General features: G+C 41.3%; 1 protein-coding gene across 1 annotated transcript in view; it reads right to left on the reverse strand.

Annotated features, from left to right (window-relative positions):
• The window catches only part of ABCC4 (ATP binding cassette subfamily C member 4 (PEL blood group)), a 160,846-nt gene that overhangs the window by 79,682 nt on the left and 61,413 nt on the right, over positions 1-19,751 (reverse strand). Inside the window, exons 11-17 of the mRNA XM_072135431.1 lie at positions 19,235-19,426; positions 16,077-16,171; positions 9,734-9,820; positions 4,916-5,012; positions 2,627-2,839; positions 2,387-2,527; positions 2,025-2,062 (exon numbers count right to left, since the gene is read on the reverse strand). Coding sequence (XP_071991532.1) covers positions 2,025-2,062; positions 2,387-2,527; positions 2,627-2,839; positions 4,916-5,012; positions 9,734-9,820; positions 16,077-16,171; positions 19,235-19,426 — 863 coding nt within the window. The remainder of the gene's footprint in view (positions 1-2,024; positions 2,063-2,386; positions 2,528-2,626; positions 2,840-4,915; positions 5,013-9,733; positions 9,821-16,076; positions 16,172-19,234; positions 19,427-19,751) is intronic.

Raw genomic sequence — 19,751 nt, forward strand, 5'->3', positions numbered from 1 at the left:
TTAATGCAATTGCAAAGTCATTTAATATTAGCATTGGCCCCTGAGAATAGGCCTACCTCTTCTTTATCCTTTTTAGAGACAGAAGGATTGTAAAGTTACAGAATGTAAGGTGGAGGTTATTTCATACACTGACAACAGGAGATACAGACATGTACTCAGTGTGATAGGAAATGTTGATCTCCCTCTTACATAATTCTGTAACTTCTTCCCTTTCAGTTGCCTCATGTGATGTGGACTTTCCCATGAAGCACTAACCCCCAGAAAAACCCACTTCTACATTATACAACCCCGCAAAAAAATGGACAAAAGTGTTCTCTGACCATAATGATGGCACAGAAATTTTTAAAATTGAAAACATTTACTACAATAAATGGGACTCTGATGTATCAGATTAAAGGAATCATATTGCACTGGTGAAAAAGGGAAACATTTACTGTAGGTATACCACAATAATAACAAAATATTGGCAAAAAAATAGTTTTATATCCTTAAAATATTAAATTTCTCCCATCTAGATCTTCCATACTGGGTAAGTAATTACTTTCTGCCAAAATTTTGGGAATGCTGCTCAAAAGTCTTCCCTAACACCTAAATTTCCAGGTAAAGAAGGCATTATGTCTAGTGCTACACCAGATGGCAGCAGTGTTCTCTACTGCACAGGTTCAGATACAGGTGATACAGGAAAGCTATGGACATGATATATCCATATTGTGGCACTTCGACAATCCATGGACACAGGAGGCAGATTTTCTGCAGCCAAGCATAAAATTAAACCAGAAAGCTACCTCTACATAGGCTGTTTGAACATTGCTAGGTCAGAAGAAGTATTACATGGATAGTATAAGCAGATCTTAAAAATTGTGAAGAATGTAGATTAAATAAAAATAAATTTCCCTGCTGGCAGTATATAACAGAGATCTAAGGGGAATGCCTCTTAAAAGAATGGATGCCTTTAAGAAACTGCTATACTGGAGTTTCCCATATGTGGTTTGCCACTATACCAGTTTTTTGTAATGTGTGGGGAAAATGTTTAGGTAATTTAAAAATATACATCTATTTAAAGTATAGTAAATCCCCTGGTTTAGAAATGTAATCAAGCCTATCCATTAAATAACTGAAGATAGGGTTCCTGTCCATGAGCAATCACCCTTGCAGGACCTTAAAGGAAACCTACCATTTGATGCCGTGTGAAGCAAACATACTTTGAGAATGCTGTAGCTACACTGATGCAGAATCATATCTTGGTTAATCCCTGAGCCGAATGGTTTTCTGATTAATTATAAAATTATGATAATGAAGCTGTCTCGCTACTGTGGCTGGCTTAGCGCTTCTCCTAGCACATTAGTTATTTATTCACTGCTTCACAGGATGATGTAATCAATGGGTTGTGCCTGAAGGCAGAATAATCAATTGCTGCACCATCCCCTAGCTGCTGTGTATGAGTGATCCAGCTCAGGTTTATTAGTCCTGTCTGAATGAAGCCTCATGTGTAATACAAGCTGTAATACAAGCTCAGTGTAACTTGTGCAATCATGCAATCCAGCTTTCCCATGGTCCCCGGTATAATTGTTTTATCAGCAAAACCACTCAACTCAGGGATTAATCAAGGTATGATCCTGCATTAGTGTAGCTACAGCATTCTCAAGGTATGTTTGGTTCATAATGCATCAAATCAAATGGTAAGTTTCCTTTAAGCTTGTATTCATGTAATACTGTAAGCTTGTAATACTGTCATTAGGTCCTGGACGGTACATAGATCATGGACTTTTAGAGATCACACTACCGTCCATTTGCTGCCATTTTATTCACAGGAAGGTCTGGCTGATGAGGTAAAATATATTTCTGAATCAGGGGCTTTACTTTACATATCAAGAAAGTTGGCAGAACTTTTTGTATATGTATGTTGGTAAAATTACCAAATATCCTGCCACCCACACTTACACACGTTAAAAAAACATGAGGAAAATAGGCCAACCCCTTTCAGTAGTCAAGTAAATTCTTTTATTATTACTATAAACACATACCAGTAAGAAAGCCACCAGTCTTGCAAAACATACGCAACCTAAGGGCAAATATACAATACAATGAAACAATGGGAAACATAACACAAACAAGTCCCAACCATTGTTCCAATAGTTAAACTACATTATAGAAATATTCTAGAAATAACGTACACATGTATAAACAGTTAACAATCTAATTGTAATTGCAATGCTTATATATTACACCATTCATATTACAAAAAGTAAGAAATATCTTTCACCTGCACCGCTCCCCCAGGGACACCTGATTATTTGAGGGGGACTAGAAATACCGATTGACATTTAGGCACTATTCTTGGGTCTCAGAACATTTTTCATGAAAGACAGTATGAATAAGAACATACCTGTGCTAAGATATTCAGCACAAACAGGATAAATAGCATAAAGTAGCTGGACCCAGACAGGAAGTATTTCTTGTACACCTTGAAACCAACAGTTCCCTCTGAACGACTCTCCTCCTGAACTGCAGTCAGAACGGGCTCCGTCTATTATAGAAATGAGAACACCGATGTTAATAGAAAGTAAATATCTCCATTGGCTTAGGGTAAATATGTGCAGCTCATAACATTACATCTTCTACTCACTGGCAGAGCATCCGCAGCTCCTTCTTTCTGGGACTGTACAGAGGAGTCTTGAGACCACACTGATGACTGAGAGAAGGTTCTGTTCCTACTTAACTTTATTATCTGACCATCTTGGGTTGGGGACTGTTCCTCATCTCCACTTTTCAGCAATGAAGCAAAATCAACACCCGACTGCAAAAGTTCAGGAAATGTTCCCTTTCCTATCATTTGACCCTAGAAGGAAGAAAGTGCAATACAGTAATTGAAGCATTCTTATGGGTTCACAGGATATTGAAATGTAAATAAAAGAATCCCAGAGCTCTCCTTTAGAGATACAATCACCGTCCACTTTATTAGGTACACCTGTCCAACTGCTCGTTAACACTTAATTTCTAATCAGCCAATCACATGGCGGCAACTCAGTGCATTTAGGCATGTATACATGGTCAAGACAATCTCCTGCAGTTCAAACCGAGCATCAGTATGGGGAAGAAAGGTGATTTGAGTGCCTTTGAACGTGGCATGGTTGTTGGTGCCAGAAGGGCTGGTCTGAGTATTTCAGAAACTGATGGGATTTTCACGCACAACCATCACGCAAAAACATCCAGTGAGCGGCAGTTCTGTGGGCGGAAATGCCTTGTTGATGCCAGAGGAGAATGGGCAGACTGGTTCGAGCTGATAGAAAGGCAACAGTAACTCAAATCGCCACCTGTTACAACCAAGGTAGGCAGAAAAGCATCTCTGAACGCACAGTACGTCGAACTTTGAGGCAGATGGACTACAGCAGCAGAAGACCACACCGGGTGCAACTCCTTTCAGCTAAGAACAGGAAACTGAGGCTACAATTTGCACAAGCTCATCCAAATTTCACAGTAGAAGATTGGAAAAACGTTGCCTGGTCTGATTTCTGCTGCGACATTCGGATGGTAGGGTCAGAATTTGGCGTCATCAACATGAAAGCATGGATCCATCCTGCCTTGTATCAACGGTTCAGGCTGGTGGTGGTGGTGTCATGGTGTGGGGAATATTTTCTTGGCACTCTTTGGGCCCCTTGGTACCAATTGAGCATCGTTGCAATGCCACAGCCTACCTGAGTATTGTTGCTGACCATGTCCATCCCTTTATGACCACAATGTACCCAACATCTGATGGCTACTTTCAGCAGGATAATGCGCCATGTCATAAAGCTGGAATCATCTCAGACTGGTTTCTTGAACATGACAATGAGTTCACTGTACTCAAATGGCCTCCACAGTCACCAGATCTCAATCCAATAGAGCATCTTTGGGATGTGGTGGAACGGGAGATTCGCATCATGGATGTGCAGCCGACAAATCTGCGGCAACTGTGTGATGCCATCATGTCAATATGGACCAAAATCTCTGAGGAATGCTTCCAGCACCTTGTTGAATCTACGAAGAATTGAGGCAGTTCTGAAGGCAAAAGGGGGTCCAACCCGTTACTAGCATGGTGTACCTAATAAAGTGGCCGGTGAGTGTATATCCTAGGTTTCAAAAATGATCAGCTAAATAAACTGCCAAGGCAGTCTATTATCTATCAATCAGCTGGTGGCAGCAATTGCAGTGGTACTGAAAATGCAGATTCTGGAAGCAGTGTAGTCACATCTATTTGTCAAGTAGCCTATTAGCAGTGCCATTCAAGTCAATTGGCTAACACCATCCACAGTACAACGTACAATGCAGAGAGCAGCATGCAACAGAGCAATCCGGTTTCTTCACTCCACAAATCCAGGAATACTGTTTTAAAGGGATTGTCTCAGAATTGTTCATTTTTATTATATGGTTGGAGTAGGGAAGGCTTTATAAATTAAAAAGAACATATACTTACTCTCTCCACGCTCCTGTGGTGGCACCCCATCAATTCCGGCTGCCGCTTTTATACAGAGTCTGGTGTACATTCTGTTGTACAGAGCTTCTGTTTACATTCAGAGGCCAGTGCAGTAGCAGCGCTATGTACCGCGCATTACCGCTGGCCTCTATATACAAACAGAAGATGGAAACGACGGGGTGCCTCCGCAGTACCATGGAAGAGGGGAGGGTGTAAGTTATTTTATATTTTAATACTGTAGACCCCTTTCCCCCATACATAAATTAAGATTAAGTATTCCCGAACAACCCAAGTTTAAGTTGTTTCCGTAAAGATTTGTACACCTGGTCCTATTCGAAATTTGCGATGCAAGTGTAGATTATATGGTCCCAATAAATTCATACGGGGCAATACTACAATTCCCTTTGCCAACAATTACGTACAGGCACAGAATTCATATATAATCTTTAAGACATAATGTACCTCTTTCAGGATGAGAATCTGTTTGGCTGCACTCAAATACTGCAGCTGATGAGTCACCAAAATGCACAACTTTTTGCGTAGAGCCTGACAGATGCACCTAGGCGGAAAAAAATACATTTTGAGTCAGAATTTTAACAAATCATTAAAAGAAGGTTGATGGAATAATGTAATTACAATCAACCCCAATTAATATGCAGTACTATTATTTTTATGGACACAAAATATGGGAAAATATGATCCAAATACTGTGATCAAATTCAGAAACTGTTCATATAGCAGAGACTTATTAACCAGGTCCGCACTGTAGGATAAATTCAAATCATAGTCAAGACCATGACTAAGAACTATAATTTTTTTTTACAGTTCAAATGCGTAGATTTGCCCATTGTATGTTTGTCTGTGAAAGTTATTTTTGAAATGGAACAAGAAACACATGTAAAATGTAATATATTTTTTGCACGCTGGAAGAACAATTCCTTAGTTTTTTGGATTTTATATAACTAGGACCAACACCATTTTCCTCCCCCTCTTCTCTGGTGCACTACATACATGACAACAGTTTCCTTCTTTTTCATTTCCAATGATGTTCTATGCCAGTATGAAACCACTGCAGTTTTTATTGATGGAGCATCCCCATGGTAGGTACAAGGGAACAACAATGAGTTGTTTGGCACAGCTGCTGAGCTGTTCCCTATACAGGCAGTATCCGGGTTACATATACAACAATTTGTATGTTAGTCGGACTGTATACTGTAAAATTGTAACCCCAGTCAAAATATTTTTGGTCTCTATGATAACTGGATTTTAAAAATGTTTTGTTTTGTCATAAGAACCAGGATTAATAATAAATCTCAATTGCATACACATTTGATAACTGTTATAGCTGTTAATTTTAGCCTAGGGCTAAAGTACAATAAAATACCAACATCCAGGTCATAATTAGGGGTCGTCTGTAAGTACATTGTCTCTCTGCTTCCATGATAGTAATACCACATGGCCACCACACAGCAGATGGAAACATCTGCTTTCACCTCTGTAGTGACTGGCTATGCAACAATCCTGAAAGGCTGTGAGGGATAGGGGCATATTCCTCTTCATGGCCTTATCCTGAGCAAAGTCCATAAAAAAAAAGAATATCCTTTAACAAGATCTGATGCTAATGATACCAATGACTGATTAATTTCACTTTTTACTTCCATAGAATTATAAACCTCTTCAGGTCATGCGATGAGCAATACTTTTCAAAACTCTCTTACAATTGGAGAACTGGTGTGTGCATCATGTGATCATTCTCAAACGTGAATAATAAAAGTTCTGATCCATGACCATGATACATTATAAAAGTTCACAACTTTCTATTATACTAATGAGCTTTGTTTTCTAAAAGCCATACACTGAATTAAAGGACCAGTAGACCAGCATGAATATTCAGATTCATTTAGTAACAGTTGATGAGGCTGAAATTTACACAGGTCCTTCAAGCAAATTCTACTGAGTTTATCCAGATGACAAAAATAAGCATAAAAAAATAGTTTCAGCCATTCTGAAAGGTCTTCTCACAGAGAACAACAATATAATTAAAATCTACAAGGAAAAGAAACTCAACTGAAATTTTCAGGGCTGTATTAATAGCCTTGTAAACGAGAAGCAGGAATCCATTCACCTGACTAATTCTACTTTTTAACGTAAGATCAAGGTTCTTTGCGAGTCCTCACAACACAAAGCCCTGGAGGACAATGAATCCTTACACTTAATGTAAACGTGATGCAGAATAGTGAAGACCAGAGTATCCTACGCAGAGAACCCATGTCAGGGCCACACACTTGTTCATCTGATAAAAAATGCTGTTAAGGAGAATTGGCGCAATAATACCATTATTTTTTCCACAGCTCTGCTTTCAAAAACACATATGCAGACTGAATAAGGAAACATTTCCATTGTAGAGGACAAAATTGAAAAAAAATTATGTTCTATTTCAAAAGAATTTTTGACAGATTGGAGATAGGAAACATTTTCATCCGTCCCTCGCCTTACATTCAGATGTGATAAATAAAAAAGCCTGGGATAACAAGGCGCTATGCCTTAATTTAAGCGCTTTGTCTGACACATTTCATGTGCAAATCCTTACAGTATTGCTGAACCGATAAATGTTTTATGTCCCTGGGCCTCAACTGGTAACAAATACGTTCTATATAGTCAATGTGTTTCACGGCATAATCAAGGCATTGAGCATCAGTTCACTTTGTGGGAATGCGAGAGGGAAACTAATCATCAAAGTAACTCTCTGAGTATTGTCATAGACATCCGAAATCTTCTGTCTGTGTCAAGAAAACAAATGTCTGAATTTATTTAGATAACACCGCTGTTTAGAGAAGAAGACAAAACATCAAAGCAAGTGATGGAAATTGTAACCAGAGGCAGCCGCACACTTAAGGAAACAAACAAACAAACAAGATGCACGGTTGGTGGAATGGGAAGAAGGAAAAATGAAAGATTGTCAGTGATGTCAATAATTTATATACAGTATAGTCTCAATCTATTGATAGTTTGGCTTGGCCTACAGATTTATAGATAGACCTGTATTCTAAAACTTCAAGTGCACCTGTAGGTCTCTATAAAAAAAAAAAAAAAAAAAGCGGCTATTCTATTGGCCCGACAAGGTATTGGATAAGGTTTATGAAATTAGTGATTACCATCAAAATAAGACTAATGAGAATTTTTTTTTATATATATTATGAAAAAGCTCACCATCTTTTTCTCCTGGGTTTCTGTGAAAAGAGTAGCCGTGCACAAAAACATAGACAATGGCAAATGACATCTGCAAAAATCGTAGTTGAAAAGTCATTTTGACTTAGAAAACGCATTTCGGACCAAGGTTGCCGGTCCTTATACATACCTAGAATAAGGTAACCTCAATCTAAAACACGTGTTCTACAACTTTTTGACGTGATAATTTTGCATTTCAAATTTCCACTTTCTATGTTACAGACAATAAAACAACTTACGGTAGGTTGGATATATAAGTGTACATTACATATTTATCCTTTTTTGCACTGCAGCATATTGTGTATTCCCCCATTTTACTGAGTTTACTTTGTATAGTAAAACACCTGTCAGGATGATACCATAAATATATATTTGTTTGTGCCGGTGAGTCATGTAGGACCAATATGTATATATATATACAGGCAGTCCCCTACTTAAGAACACCTGACTTATATATGACCCCTAGTTACAAACGGACCTCTGGATGTTGGTTATTTACTGTACTTTATCCTTAGGCTACAATACAGAGCTATAACAGTTATCATTGGTATCTGCAATGAAGCTTTAGTGTTAATATTGATTCTTATGACAATCCAACATTTTTAAAATCCAATTGTCACAGAGACCAAAAAAGAAATTGGCTGGGGGTTACAATTATAAAGTATACAGTTCCGATTTACATACAAATTCAACTTAAGAACAAACCTACAGACCCTATCTTGTATGTAACCCAGGGACTGCCTGTACATATGAACACCACCAGATGTAATTTTTATATTTGGTTTTTGGTCCAAGTGAGCTGGTATTTTTATGATTTAGAATAAAATGTATATTTTCACAAGAAATGCTAATTATATGTTGAACATATGGATACCTATAGGTATATATAAACTAAACAACTTGCTCTGCACTGGTATGAGGCCAGTGCAGTCACTGCAGTGTAGGTATGCGGCCAGTGCAGGTATGTGGCCAGTGCAGTCACTGCAGTGTAGGTATGCGGCCAGTGCAGTGCAGGTATGCGGCCAGTGCAGTCACCGCAGTGTAGGTATGCGACCAGTGCAGTCACCGCAGTGTAGGTATGCGGCCAGTGCAGTCACCGCAGTGTAGGTATGCGGCCAGTGCAGTCACCGCAGTGTAGGTATGCGGCCAGTGCAGTCACCGCAGTGTAGGTATGCGGCCAGTGCAGTCACCGCAGTGTAGGTATGCGGCCAGTGCAGTCACCGCAGTGTAGGTATGCGACCAGTGCAGTCACCGCAGTGTAGGTATGCGACCAGTGCAGTCACCGCAGTGTAGGTATGCGACCAGTGCAGTCACCGCAGTGTAGGTATGCGGCAAGTGCAGTGTAGGTATGCGGCCAGTGCAGTCACTGCAGTGTAGGTATGCGGCCAGTGTAGTGCAGGTATGTGGCCAGTGCAGTGCAGGTATGCGGCCTGTGCAGTGCAGGTATGCGGCCAGTGCAGTCACTGCAGTGTAGGTATGCGGCAAGTGCAGTGTAGGTATGTGGCCAGTGCAGTCACTGCAGTGTAGGTATGCAGCAAGTGCAGTGTAGGTATGTGGCCAGTGCAGTCACTGCAGTGTAGGTATGCGGCAAGTGCAGTGTAGGTATGTGGCCAGTGCAGTGTAGGTATGTGGCCAGTGCAGTGTAGGTATGCGGCAAGTGCAGTGTAGGTATGCGGCAAGTGCAGTGTAGGTATGCGGCCAGTGCAGTGTAGGTATGCGGCCAGTGCAGTGTAGGTATGCGGCCAGTGCAGTGTAGGTATGTGGCCAGTGCAGTGTAGGTATGTGGCCAGTGCAGTGTAGGTATGTGGCCAGTGCAGTCACCGCAGTGTAGGTATGTGACCAGTGCAGTCACCGCAGTGTAGGTATGTGACCAGTGCAGTCACTGCAGTGCAGGTATGTGACCAGTGCAGTCACTGCAGTGTGGGTATGCAGTCACTGCAGTGTTGGTAGACCTATACATCAGGATATAGAAAGGTACACTTTATGTGGTTTTATGCCGATTTATTGCTACAAAAAAAGGAATGCAGCAGGTGGAAATAATAACATACATACTTTTCAAACAAATGTCTTCCAACCTCAGCATCCACAGCACTTAGAGGGTCATCCAACAGATAAATATCTGCATCCTGATAAACAGCTCTGTAAAACGGTAAAGATAAAATCACAAAAGACTCATGTACATCCTCATAAAGGTCTCTGGTCAGATATACAAACTGTAAACACTGTATTTTTTCTGCAAACATCACACTTGTACATAAATTTAAGAAAGTACTTGTTTTCTTTTTTTTTCTTGTCTATGCACCTGTCGTAAAAGGAGATGTCCTGTATTACATTTTTTTCTATATATGGATACGGGGTAAGATAGGGATTATGCTTACTTCCTCTAGAGCTCAAAGACCCCCAGACTTTATGGATATCTAGGAGACCCCTCCTTGCTCTAGTGTACATCATAGGTGTCTATACTGCTGGAACTCAAAAAGGAGGACGCTGCTAATGAACTAGAGAGCAAAGTTATGGGTATTACCATATCAGGTATTGATGACATATCCCTAGGTTGCTTGCTTGTGTATCTTTGGAACTCCCGTTAACTATCTTGTATTTATGACATCCAATACCTAGGATAAGAACACTCCTTTAACCTATTGATGCTCAGCAACGGATATACCGATCACTGAGCTCTGCTGGTTAATGCTCAATGACAAATATAATTGAGCTAATGCCGATACAGTGGCTCTTCAGTGGAGCTGATCTGGCAGGGGGTTTCTTCTGTAAGATCGATTGCAGGTGTTTAATTTTTTAAATAATGCCGTTAGCAAGACCGCTGCCTTTAAATACCTCCTGGGGGTTGCTATATGCCTGATCGGACCATAGGCTGTCCACCATAGTCAGAACCTGTGAAATCCTGTCACACAGACAGGATTTTACAGTCTCAGCGTCAGCCTATGCATCTGTATTGCAGAGTATTATAATGAACAAGCAATCAGATTATTGCTTGTTCACATCCCGTAGTGGGACTATTAAAAAAGTATGAAACAAAAATAAGTTTAAGGCTAAGGCTAAGTTTAAGGCTAAGGCTTACTGAGCATGGGCCGGCTGTCCGAGGCCAGCAATTCTAACTGCACATTGTTTTTGTTTGGATAGTGCTGTGTGTTGTGGAGGATGTATAGCACAAGTCGGGAGACCTGAACACATTGGGGCACATTTACTAAGAACATTGCCCCTTAACTGCCGCAAACATTAGACAACAAGCATCCTCCCCCTAGACAACGAGCATGTCCCCCTCCCTCTTGGCAATGAGCATGTCACCCTCCCCAATGGCTACAAGCATGTTCCCCTGCCCCTATGGCAATGAGTCACTTTTTCGTGTGTGTTTGTTTTTGTGTTCTGCTGCGGACTACTTTGGATTCAAAGGATTACGTTCGATGACCAGCATTTTATTAACAAACAAAATGGTCAATGAGGGTGTGTCTGCGTTTTTGTTTCAATAAAATTTTCTATTTGTTAATAAAAGTATGTTTTTTTTTCTTCGCGACACAGTTCTCATCTTCACAGTTTGCCATTGTAGTGGTGCTGTCTAGCTGACGGTGCTCATTACTAAGGGCTGGCCTTAGTGTTCACTTTTTTTGGTCAAATTGACCCTAATGCCAATACCATTACCCCAGTTACCACTGCCACCAGGGGTGCCAGAAAGAGCCAGGTACAAACCAGAACCTGGCCGTCTATAGATGGGCAGGTAGTGGGGTGGCCGCAGGCTGCAATAAATGCACTTGAATAGCCCCCTAACAGTGGGCTTTCCCACTCAGTAATGGCAGGCTGCTGCTTTTTTGTATCTGGCTGATTTTGAAAACAGGGGGAGCACCACACCTGGGTTTTTTCCTACATTTTTGGCCATAAAAAAAAGCTCGCGAGTTCCCCCCCAATTACTATGGGGGACCCAACACATATTTTTTTCATTTCTGGCCAAAAAAAAATGGAACAAAAAAACGTGCGAGTTCCCCGCTATTTTCCAAATAGGCCAGATACAAAAAAAGCAGCACGGAGCTCACTCACTGACATTGATACATAGAGCGTGAGTTCCTGCTGGCAGCAGCAGCATGGGGACAACTACAAGCTACATAGAGCCAAGTTCTGGGGAGGCACAGCAGAAGTAGTGTGTTGTGGAATAGCAGAGATGTAGTAGGAGAGAGTGTATAATAGGCATCTAATGGATGTCATCATCTCCGATCTGTCTCATCTCTCTTTCTTTGTGTCTGATACTAGTACAATGTTCAGAAGGTAAATTAAAGTGTACATAAACCTGTGCCCTGATAATCTAACAACACTGTCAGCTCACAGAACTAGAGGAATCATAATGTGTCTGATTAGAGAGTTCCCACCCATACCCGGGAATTTTACACTGACTAGTGTTGATAATCTCAAGCCAAACAATGTGAAGCGTGATCTCATACACAAAGATCAGTATTGCATTAGCCAACACACTAAAAGACAAGATTAGGCCAAAAAAGGAAAAAAGAGTAAGTGTGTAAAGGCTAGAGAATCAATAAGCTTTATTACAATTCATATACAAAAAAATCAACCAATCCTACATGCATGATTAAAAACATTTAAAAGTGTACAAAATCACATACATACAACAAAGTGGGTCAGGGTCCGGTAACAGAGACCCACATACGGCCACTGGTCAACACAAAGATAAGTAAATGCAGTACCCTTACAAAGATAAAGTGCAAATGGAGCCCTAAAAACTCTACCTGATCCCTGTCCTGAGGAGATGTCAGGAAATAGACCAAATCCAGATGCTCAAAAAGAGCCAGATTAGAATCCTGTATGGAGCCCAGGATGGAAATATAGCTGATCGATAAAGCAAAAGATAACAGGGATCAAAAGTAGTCCCATGAGGTCAGAACAGAGCAGAGCCCAAGTAATCAAAGTTGCTATGCATGAGAGCCCAAGTGGGAGGAGGGAGAGCTAGGTCATAGACCCGTGGCCGAAGGCACCCCACGCGTTCCGTCGCTTAGTTGCAACTTCCTCAGACTTACAGCTTTATTTTCGTCCTGGGCTCCATACAGGATTCTAATCTGGCTCTTTTTGAGCATCTAGATTTGGTCTATTTCCTGACATCTCCTCAGGACAGGGATCAGGTAGAGTTTTTAGGGCTCCATTTGCACTTTATCTTTGTGAGGGTACTGCATTTACTTATCTTTGTGTTGACCAGTGGCCGTATGTGGGTCTCTGTTACCGGACCCTGACCCACTTTGTTGTATGTATGTGATTTGGTACACTTTTACACTGACCAACTGAGTAAAATTGTGAAGTAAAGGGTTAAAATGATCTTTACTGTGCAGTTCCTTAAAATCCATATAAAGCAACACATTACAAAAAAATGGGTCTGAGTCTTAAAAAAATGGCTGTGTCCTCAAGAGGTCAAAGAGCAACTGTAAAGTTTTTTTTTTTTTTTACAAATCTATAGCTCTTCGACTTTGCCTATTATCTTTGTTGCCTATATCCAGTAGCTTCTTAGTGCTGCAGTAGCCGCTTCCTCTGCCTGTGTTGAAAAGCCCTGTAAATTCATAGTTTATCTGTTGGACTCCTGGGAAGGGAGGAGCTGCTCCTTCCTGCTCACAGGGGAGGAGGTCATCTGACAGAGCTCTCTCTGTGTATGTAGCAGAGCTGGATGTGTTCAAAACTGTGGATACAGATGTCTCCTGCACAGATTAGTGAGGTATAGATCCCCCCCTGTTCTCCATCAATCCCTTCATCACAGTCTGTGATTATACAGAACTTTCTCTGTCTCTCTTCACCCTGTGCAGAGTTCAGTGGATTTACGTGTGGGAAACTAAATGGATTTAATACTAAATTTCTTTGAGAGAAAACATGAGGCATCATTGGATCTGTGGGCAAGCTAAATGGAACCAGCTTGAGAGCAAAGATAGGCAGACATTAGCCTCCGCGAACTTCACCTCTGATAAGAAAGAATGTTGTCAAACCCTTTCTGAACATAAATGCCATAACTTTGAAAAGAAGAGGGCTAGCAGCACAATATAGCCATCATTCTGTTTGTTTTTAAAAAGGGGTATCACATATAATAATTCGATAAAATCATTAGAACTTTACAGTTACACTTTAACCGGTTAAGGACCGGGCCCTTTCCCGTTTTTTCATTTCCATTTTTCACTCCCCACCTTCAAAAATCTATAACTTTTTTATTTTTACACGTAAAAAGCTATGTGACGGCTCGTTTTTTGCGTAACAAATTGCACTTCATAGTGATGGTATTAAATATTCCATGCCATGTACTGGGAAGCGGTAAAAAAATTCCAAATGCAGTGAAAATGGTGAAAAAACGCAATTGTGTCGTATTCTTGTGGGCTTGGATATTACGGCTTTCACTTCACGCCACAAATGACGCATCTAATTTATTCTTTGGGTCAGTACAATTACAGGGATACCAAATTTGTATAGGTTTTATAATGTTTTCATACATTTACAAAAATTAAAACCTCATAAACTAAAATTTTTTTTTTATTTTGCCGTCTTCTTGTGCTTATAACTTTTTCATACTTTGGTGTATGGAGTTGAGGGTGGTGTCATCTTTTGCGACTTTTGATGATGTTTTCAATGATATTATTTTTAGGACTGTACGACCTTTTGATCACTTTTTATAGAATTTTTAATTTTTTTTTAAATGGCAAAAAAGTGCCAGTTTTGACTTTGGACGCGATTTTCCGTTACGGGGTTAAACGCAGTGAAAAACCGTTATTATATTTGATAGATCAGGCATTTTCGGACGCGGCGATACCTAATGTGTTTATGATTTTTACTGTTTATTTATATTTATATCAGTTCTAGGGAAAGGGGGGTGATTTGAATTTTTAGGTATTTTTGTTCAAATTTTTTTTTTTTAACTTTTTTTTAATTTTTATTTTTACTATTTTTCAGACTCCCTAGGGTACTTTAACCCTAGGTTGTCTGATCGATCCTACCATATACTGCCATACTACAGTATGGCAGTATATGGGGATTTTACTCCTCATACATTACAATGTGCTGATAGCACATTGTAATGAATGGGTTAACCCGAAGTAGCTTCGGGTCTTCGTGAGACCCGAAGCTACCATGGCAACGGATCGCCGCTCCCCGATGACGTCACGGGGAGCGGCGATCCTCGGAAAGATGGCGGCGCCAATGCGCCGCCATCTGTTTGAAGCCGCCGGCAGCTTTGCCGGTGGCGTTCTGCAAGAAAACACCCGCGATCGGTGCCGGCACTGATATATGCAGCAGAGACTTACCGGCTATGGAGAGGGCTCGGCCCGCGAGCCCTCTCCATGCATCAGAACGCGACCGCCGCCGTGAATACACGGCGGGCGGTCGCGAACCGGTTAAAGAGAACTCGTCAGGCAAATTAACCCCCATATAAGTTTATATTTTCATAAACCCATATAAGTTTATTTTGGCAAGCTCAGTTTAGCGCTGGGTAATCTGTGTGTGCTATATAAACAAAGGAATTATTATTCATAAACTGCCATTAAAAAACATTGCCCCTATCCCTTCATAGTCTCTCTACATGCCTGTAAACTCAAACAATCAGGTCCTAAAGCTGTATGTAAGTGACCTGAGAGTGGTCCAATGAATCATTATTATATTCAGCAGTCCAGCACATTCATGAGTGGGAGGCACAGCCACACCCCAAGTGCTTGAATGACAGCCTGTATAATGATGTGAGGTATAATGGTGTAATGGCTCCTCTATGTGCTTCCTGGGTCCGGCAGCCAGACCCCCTGCAGCCTGTGTGTGTATGAGATACTCCTATATACAATACTGACAGCCTGTATAATGATGTGAGGTATAATGGTGTAATGGCTCTTTTATGTACTTCCTGGTGCTGGTGGCCATGCCCACTGCAGCCTGTGTGTGAATAGGAGACATACAACAGCTCCAGGATGCAACCATGTTATAGTAGAACATGTCAGGTACATGTGTAGCTAATGTCTGTGTCTCACACATGTGTATAACAGAATATGTCAGGTACTTGTGTAGCTGATGTCTGTGTCTCACACATGTGTATAACAGAAAACGTCAGGTACTTGTGTAGCTGATGTCTGTGTCATGAGCTTGGGTAGGAGAGGGGAGGGGTAACAGGGGTGACATCACTGCCTCTGACCATGTGACCACCATCATTTACATAATAAAGAAAATTAGATTTTACAATGATTTATGTATGGAATTGGCTGGGATGGAATCCGTGTGAGCTGCTCTAACAGTAGTGGTGACAGGACTAGTGACAGAAACCTGATGACAGGTGTCATTTAACCATAACAACAAAGGTTTTTTTGTTTATGACTGAAGGTAAAATTTTCAAAGGCATGTAAGCAATTCTACTGGCTGAACATCTTACCTTGCTAGGTTAACACGAGCTTTCTGTCCTCCACTTAATGTAACTCCACGATCTCCAATCATTGTCATATCCCCATCATCTAGCTGCAGCATGTCCTGTGTTGTAATAGAGTAACATTGTAATTATCCATTTCTTTGACATTCGCCAACTGTATATCATATTTATTCTCTCTACATTATCCGTCTCCTCTACACTACCAGTCGGGACCTGATGTCATTAGACCAGCATTGGACTGACCACAGGACAGCAGAATCCTCCGTTGGTTCACAGAGCATGTAAGGCCTGACTAGGTCTGTGCCCTGAGTGAACTACATTTCAGTGCAGACGGATGTGATATAGTCATGGTGTCGGTTTGCACCAATTTCCAAGAATAGTCAGAGCAAAGGCCAGACCTCTGCCCTGAGTTGACTGTGTTAACCATTTACACAGGCAACTCCAGCATCTGGAGTATCCTGTGAACCAACACGGGTGAACGGACGTGATAACGTCATCGCAAATTTTAACCTCTCCATACTGACTTCAGCAAGGAGATGCCCAGCTACAATAAAAGGTGAGTAGTATTCTTTTTTTTTTGCTTTTTTTTTGTTTTCCAGAAGTCTCTTGATGTTGTAGCTATAGGGGGAGCTTAGACTTTATGGATGGTCAGGCGCCTATTACTATATTAGCTTTAATTAGGAGGCACTGAGGCTTTTTTGGCTGTTTTGGGGGCCCCTGACTTTATGGCTGCTTGGGAGGGGGGTGGACACTGTGGCTATATTGTCTACCATGGAGGCCCAGGACAAATATGTTACTCCATTGGTCCTGTGGAGGCACCATTAACATATTGGCTACAGTAGGGGCCAATGTGACTACATTGGCTACTTGAAGGCATCATTTCTTTATTGGCTACCATGTGGGCCCTGTTACTATATTGACTACTGTGGCTCTGTGGGCACCATAACTATACTGGCTACTGGGGGCCCTGTTCCCATATTGGAAACTGTGGAGGCCCTGTTAATTTTGAGCGCTCCTGTAACTATATTAGCTACTGAAGGGATACTGCTACTATATTGGCTACTGTGGGAGTCCTGCTACTATATGGGTTGCTGCAGTGGCCCTGCTACTATATTGACTGCTGCGGTGGCTCTGCTACTATAGTGACTGCTGTGGTGGCCCTGCTACTATATTGACTTATCACACAAATGCCTATGGCTGCCATGCGTCGTAAGATTCGGCGCATGCGTGGCTTTACTGCTTCTGCGCATGGCAGCCATAAGCATTTGTGTGAGAATTCAGCCGACAGACGGATGACGTAGGGAAAGTAGACCGCAAGACTCGCACATATGTATACGCCCACCTCGACTTGCTAGACTCTCTGCCTGGATACCAGGCAGAGAATCAATGTTAATTTTTGGCTTTTCGGAGCAGAGATTTTATTAGATGAAGAAAGGTTGCCCTTATGCTATAAGGGCTCTGTGGGAACCTCTCCCCACTTTATATTTTCAAACAGCGATGACAGGTTCCCTTTTAAAAGGCTTTACTGACCAGGAGCATTTCCAATGAATTTCCATACTTATTGGTTTAAGGGCCATACCTTCCTTTGTTTGTTTTCAAATCATCTCAAAACTACCATAATAAATTAATTGCCTAGTGTGTGACGGTCGTTTTGATATACATTAGTACTAGCTGTAGCTCCCAGCTTTGCCCAGCTTAGTAAAAAACAGTCTTTGGAATAACAAAATAGAATGGGTTGACGATTTGACGGATTCGGACTAAGCGCGGGATTTAACATTTGAATTTGTGTCGCAAGCCACCGGGAAGAAGAAGGTGAACTCCGGCGGATCATGCAGGATATCAGGTGCACAATCGCGCTGGAGTCCATGATCGTCGGACAACACAAAGCGGGGAACACGCAAAATACGGTTAAGTAAATGTGCCTCATTATTTACAAACTGTCAAAAGACAGGCTATCACTCAGGGTCTCAAATAACTGGTAGTATACCTCACAAAACAGGAACCATGGGCTGTTACTATGGTAGGTTCTATAGAGGGGTCACACAGACCCCTCAACAATAGCACTTCTTATTGTGATAACACCCTGGTTCATTGCTGATAAAAGTTACCCTAGAAGCCCATCCGGGTTATGTTTCGCTAGCTTCCCAGCATCATTAGGGGATTGGAGCTACTATATAGTTTATTGCTGATAAAATACACCCTGGAAGACCCCCTTCCCCGACATGTTTTGCTGGCTAACCAGCATCCTCAAGGGGTTGGGGATACTAAATGTTGCCAGCGACACATGTTGGGGGGGGGGGGGTCTAGGGTGTCTTATCAGAACTAAGCTTTTTGTAGTCCCAATCCCTGATGACGCTGGGTTGCCAGTGAAACATGTCAAAGGGCTTCTACAGTAGGGTGTCTTTTCACAGCAATGTTAATCAGGTTGTCATATCACGATAAGAAGTGCTACTGTTGAGGGGTGTGAGTGTCTGGAGCCATACACAATATAGCACCTGCCTTACTATACTCAGTGGCTCCTGAGACCCTGAGTGATGGCCTTCAGAATACTACAGTACGGTGGTAGACAGTCCTGTACTTTTAATGTCATTATACAGGCAGTCCCCGGGTTACGTACAAGATAGGGTCCGGAGGTTTGTTCTTAAGTTGAATTTGTATGCAAGTCGAAACTCTATATTTTATAGAGTATTCTTTGTAAAAAGCAGGTTAGTTCACTAAATGACACCTCTGAGATGCAGGAACTCTCAGAGTTACTGCATCTCAAACTCTTGCTTTATTTACTATTTCTTAGATGAGCAATTTGGAAATGGAAATTCTAAGAAGCTAAAAGTTGAACACAGAATAATCAATCTTTTAGTACATGTAAAAACTGAAGAGGTATCAGTCCTCTTATTTTGAGTGCCGGCCACTCTGCATACTAAGTACGTCTGTGAAGTCGCCTGGCATATTTCTTCTGCCACTGCAAAAGGACATAGAAAGCGCTTAACAGTCTCTAGTGTCAGTGAAGAGCTCAAGGCAAATCTGTCCCTTGAATCTGTTTATTACAGCAGCTTTGTCAGCTTTAGTCTCCAAACAAAAAAGTAAATCATAGAGCGCTGATAAATGTAGTAAATACCATTCAGCACAAGTCTGCAGCTAGACAGCTGGTCCAGATAACAATTTACCTTCTTAAGCGCGCACACCCTCAGGACTCTTTCATATTTCTCTTGGTTGTATTCTTTCCCAAATAATATGTTACTTCTGACAGTGCCTGAAAACACCCATGGCTGCTGTGACACATAGGCAATTCTTCCTCTGATGTCCACAAAGCCTTTATCTTTTGGCAGTTCACCCAACACTGCACTCAGAAGGGATGACTGACAGTGGGAAAAGAACAGAGGCAACAGTTTACTTATGATGTCATTTATTTGACTTTTTCTCTATTTTGTTCAATAATTTTCTTTATTATATGCAAATGACTGGCTCCAAAGACTTATGTCAATAATCAGCACAATATGCATCTGCACTGTAATGGAACATATTTGTCTACTGGTTAAAAGGAACCTGTCAGCACAAAACTAATTTTTCAGTGATGACAAGTTCTAAAAGCACAGTGTACTAAAGGAGGGAAGGGGTGGGAGGGTTTTGAAGGACGAGCCAGACCTGTGGAGTCAGAAATAAAAAGGACCAACTCCAAAAATA

The sequence above is a fragment of the Engystomops pustulosus genome, chromosome 2 (assembly GCF_040894005.1).
Source record: "Engystomops pustulosus chromosome 2, aEngPut4.maternal, whole genome shotgun sequence".
NCBI lineage: Eukaryota > Metazoa > Chordata > Amphibia > Anura > Leptodactylidae > Engystomops > Engystomops pustulosus.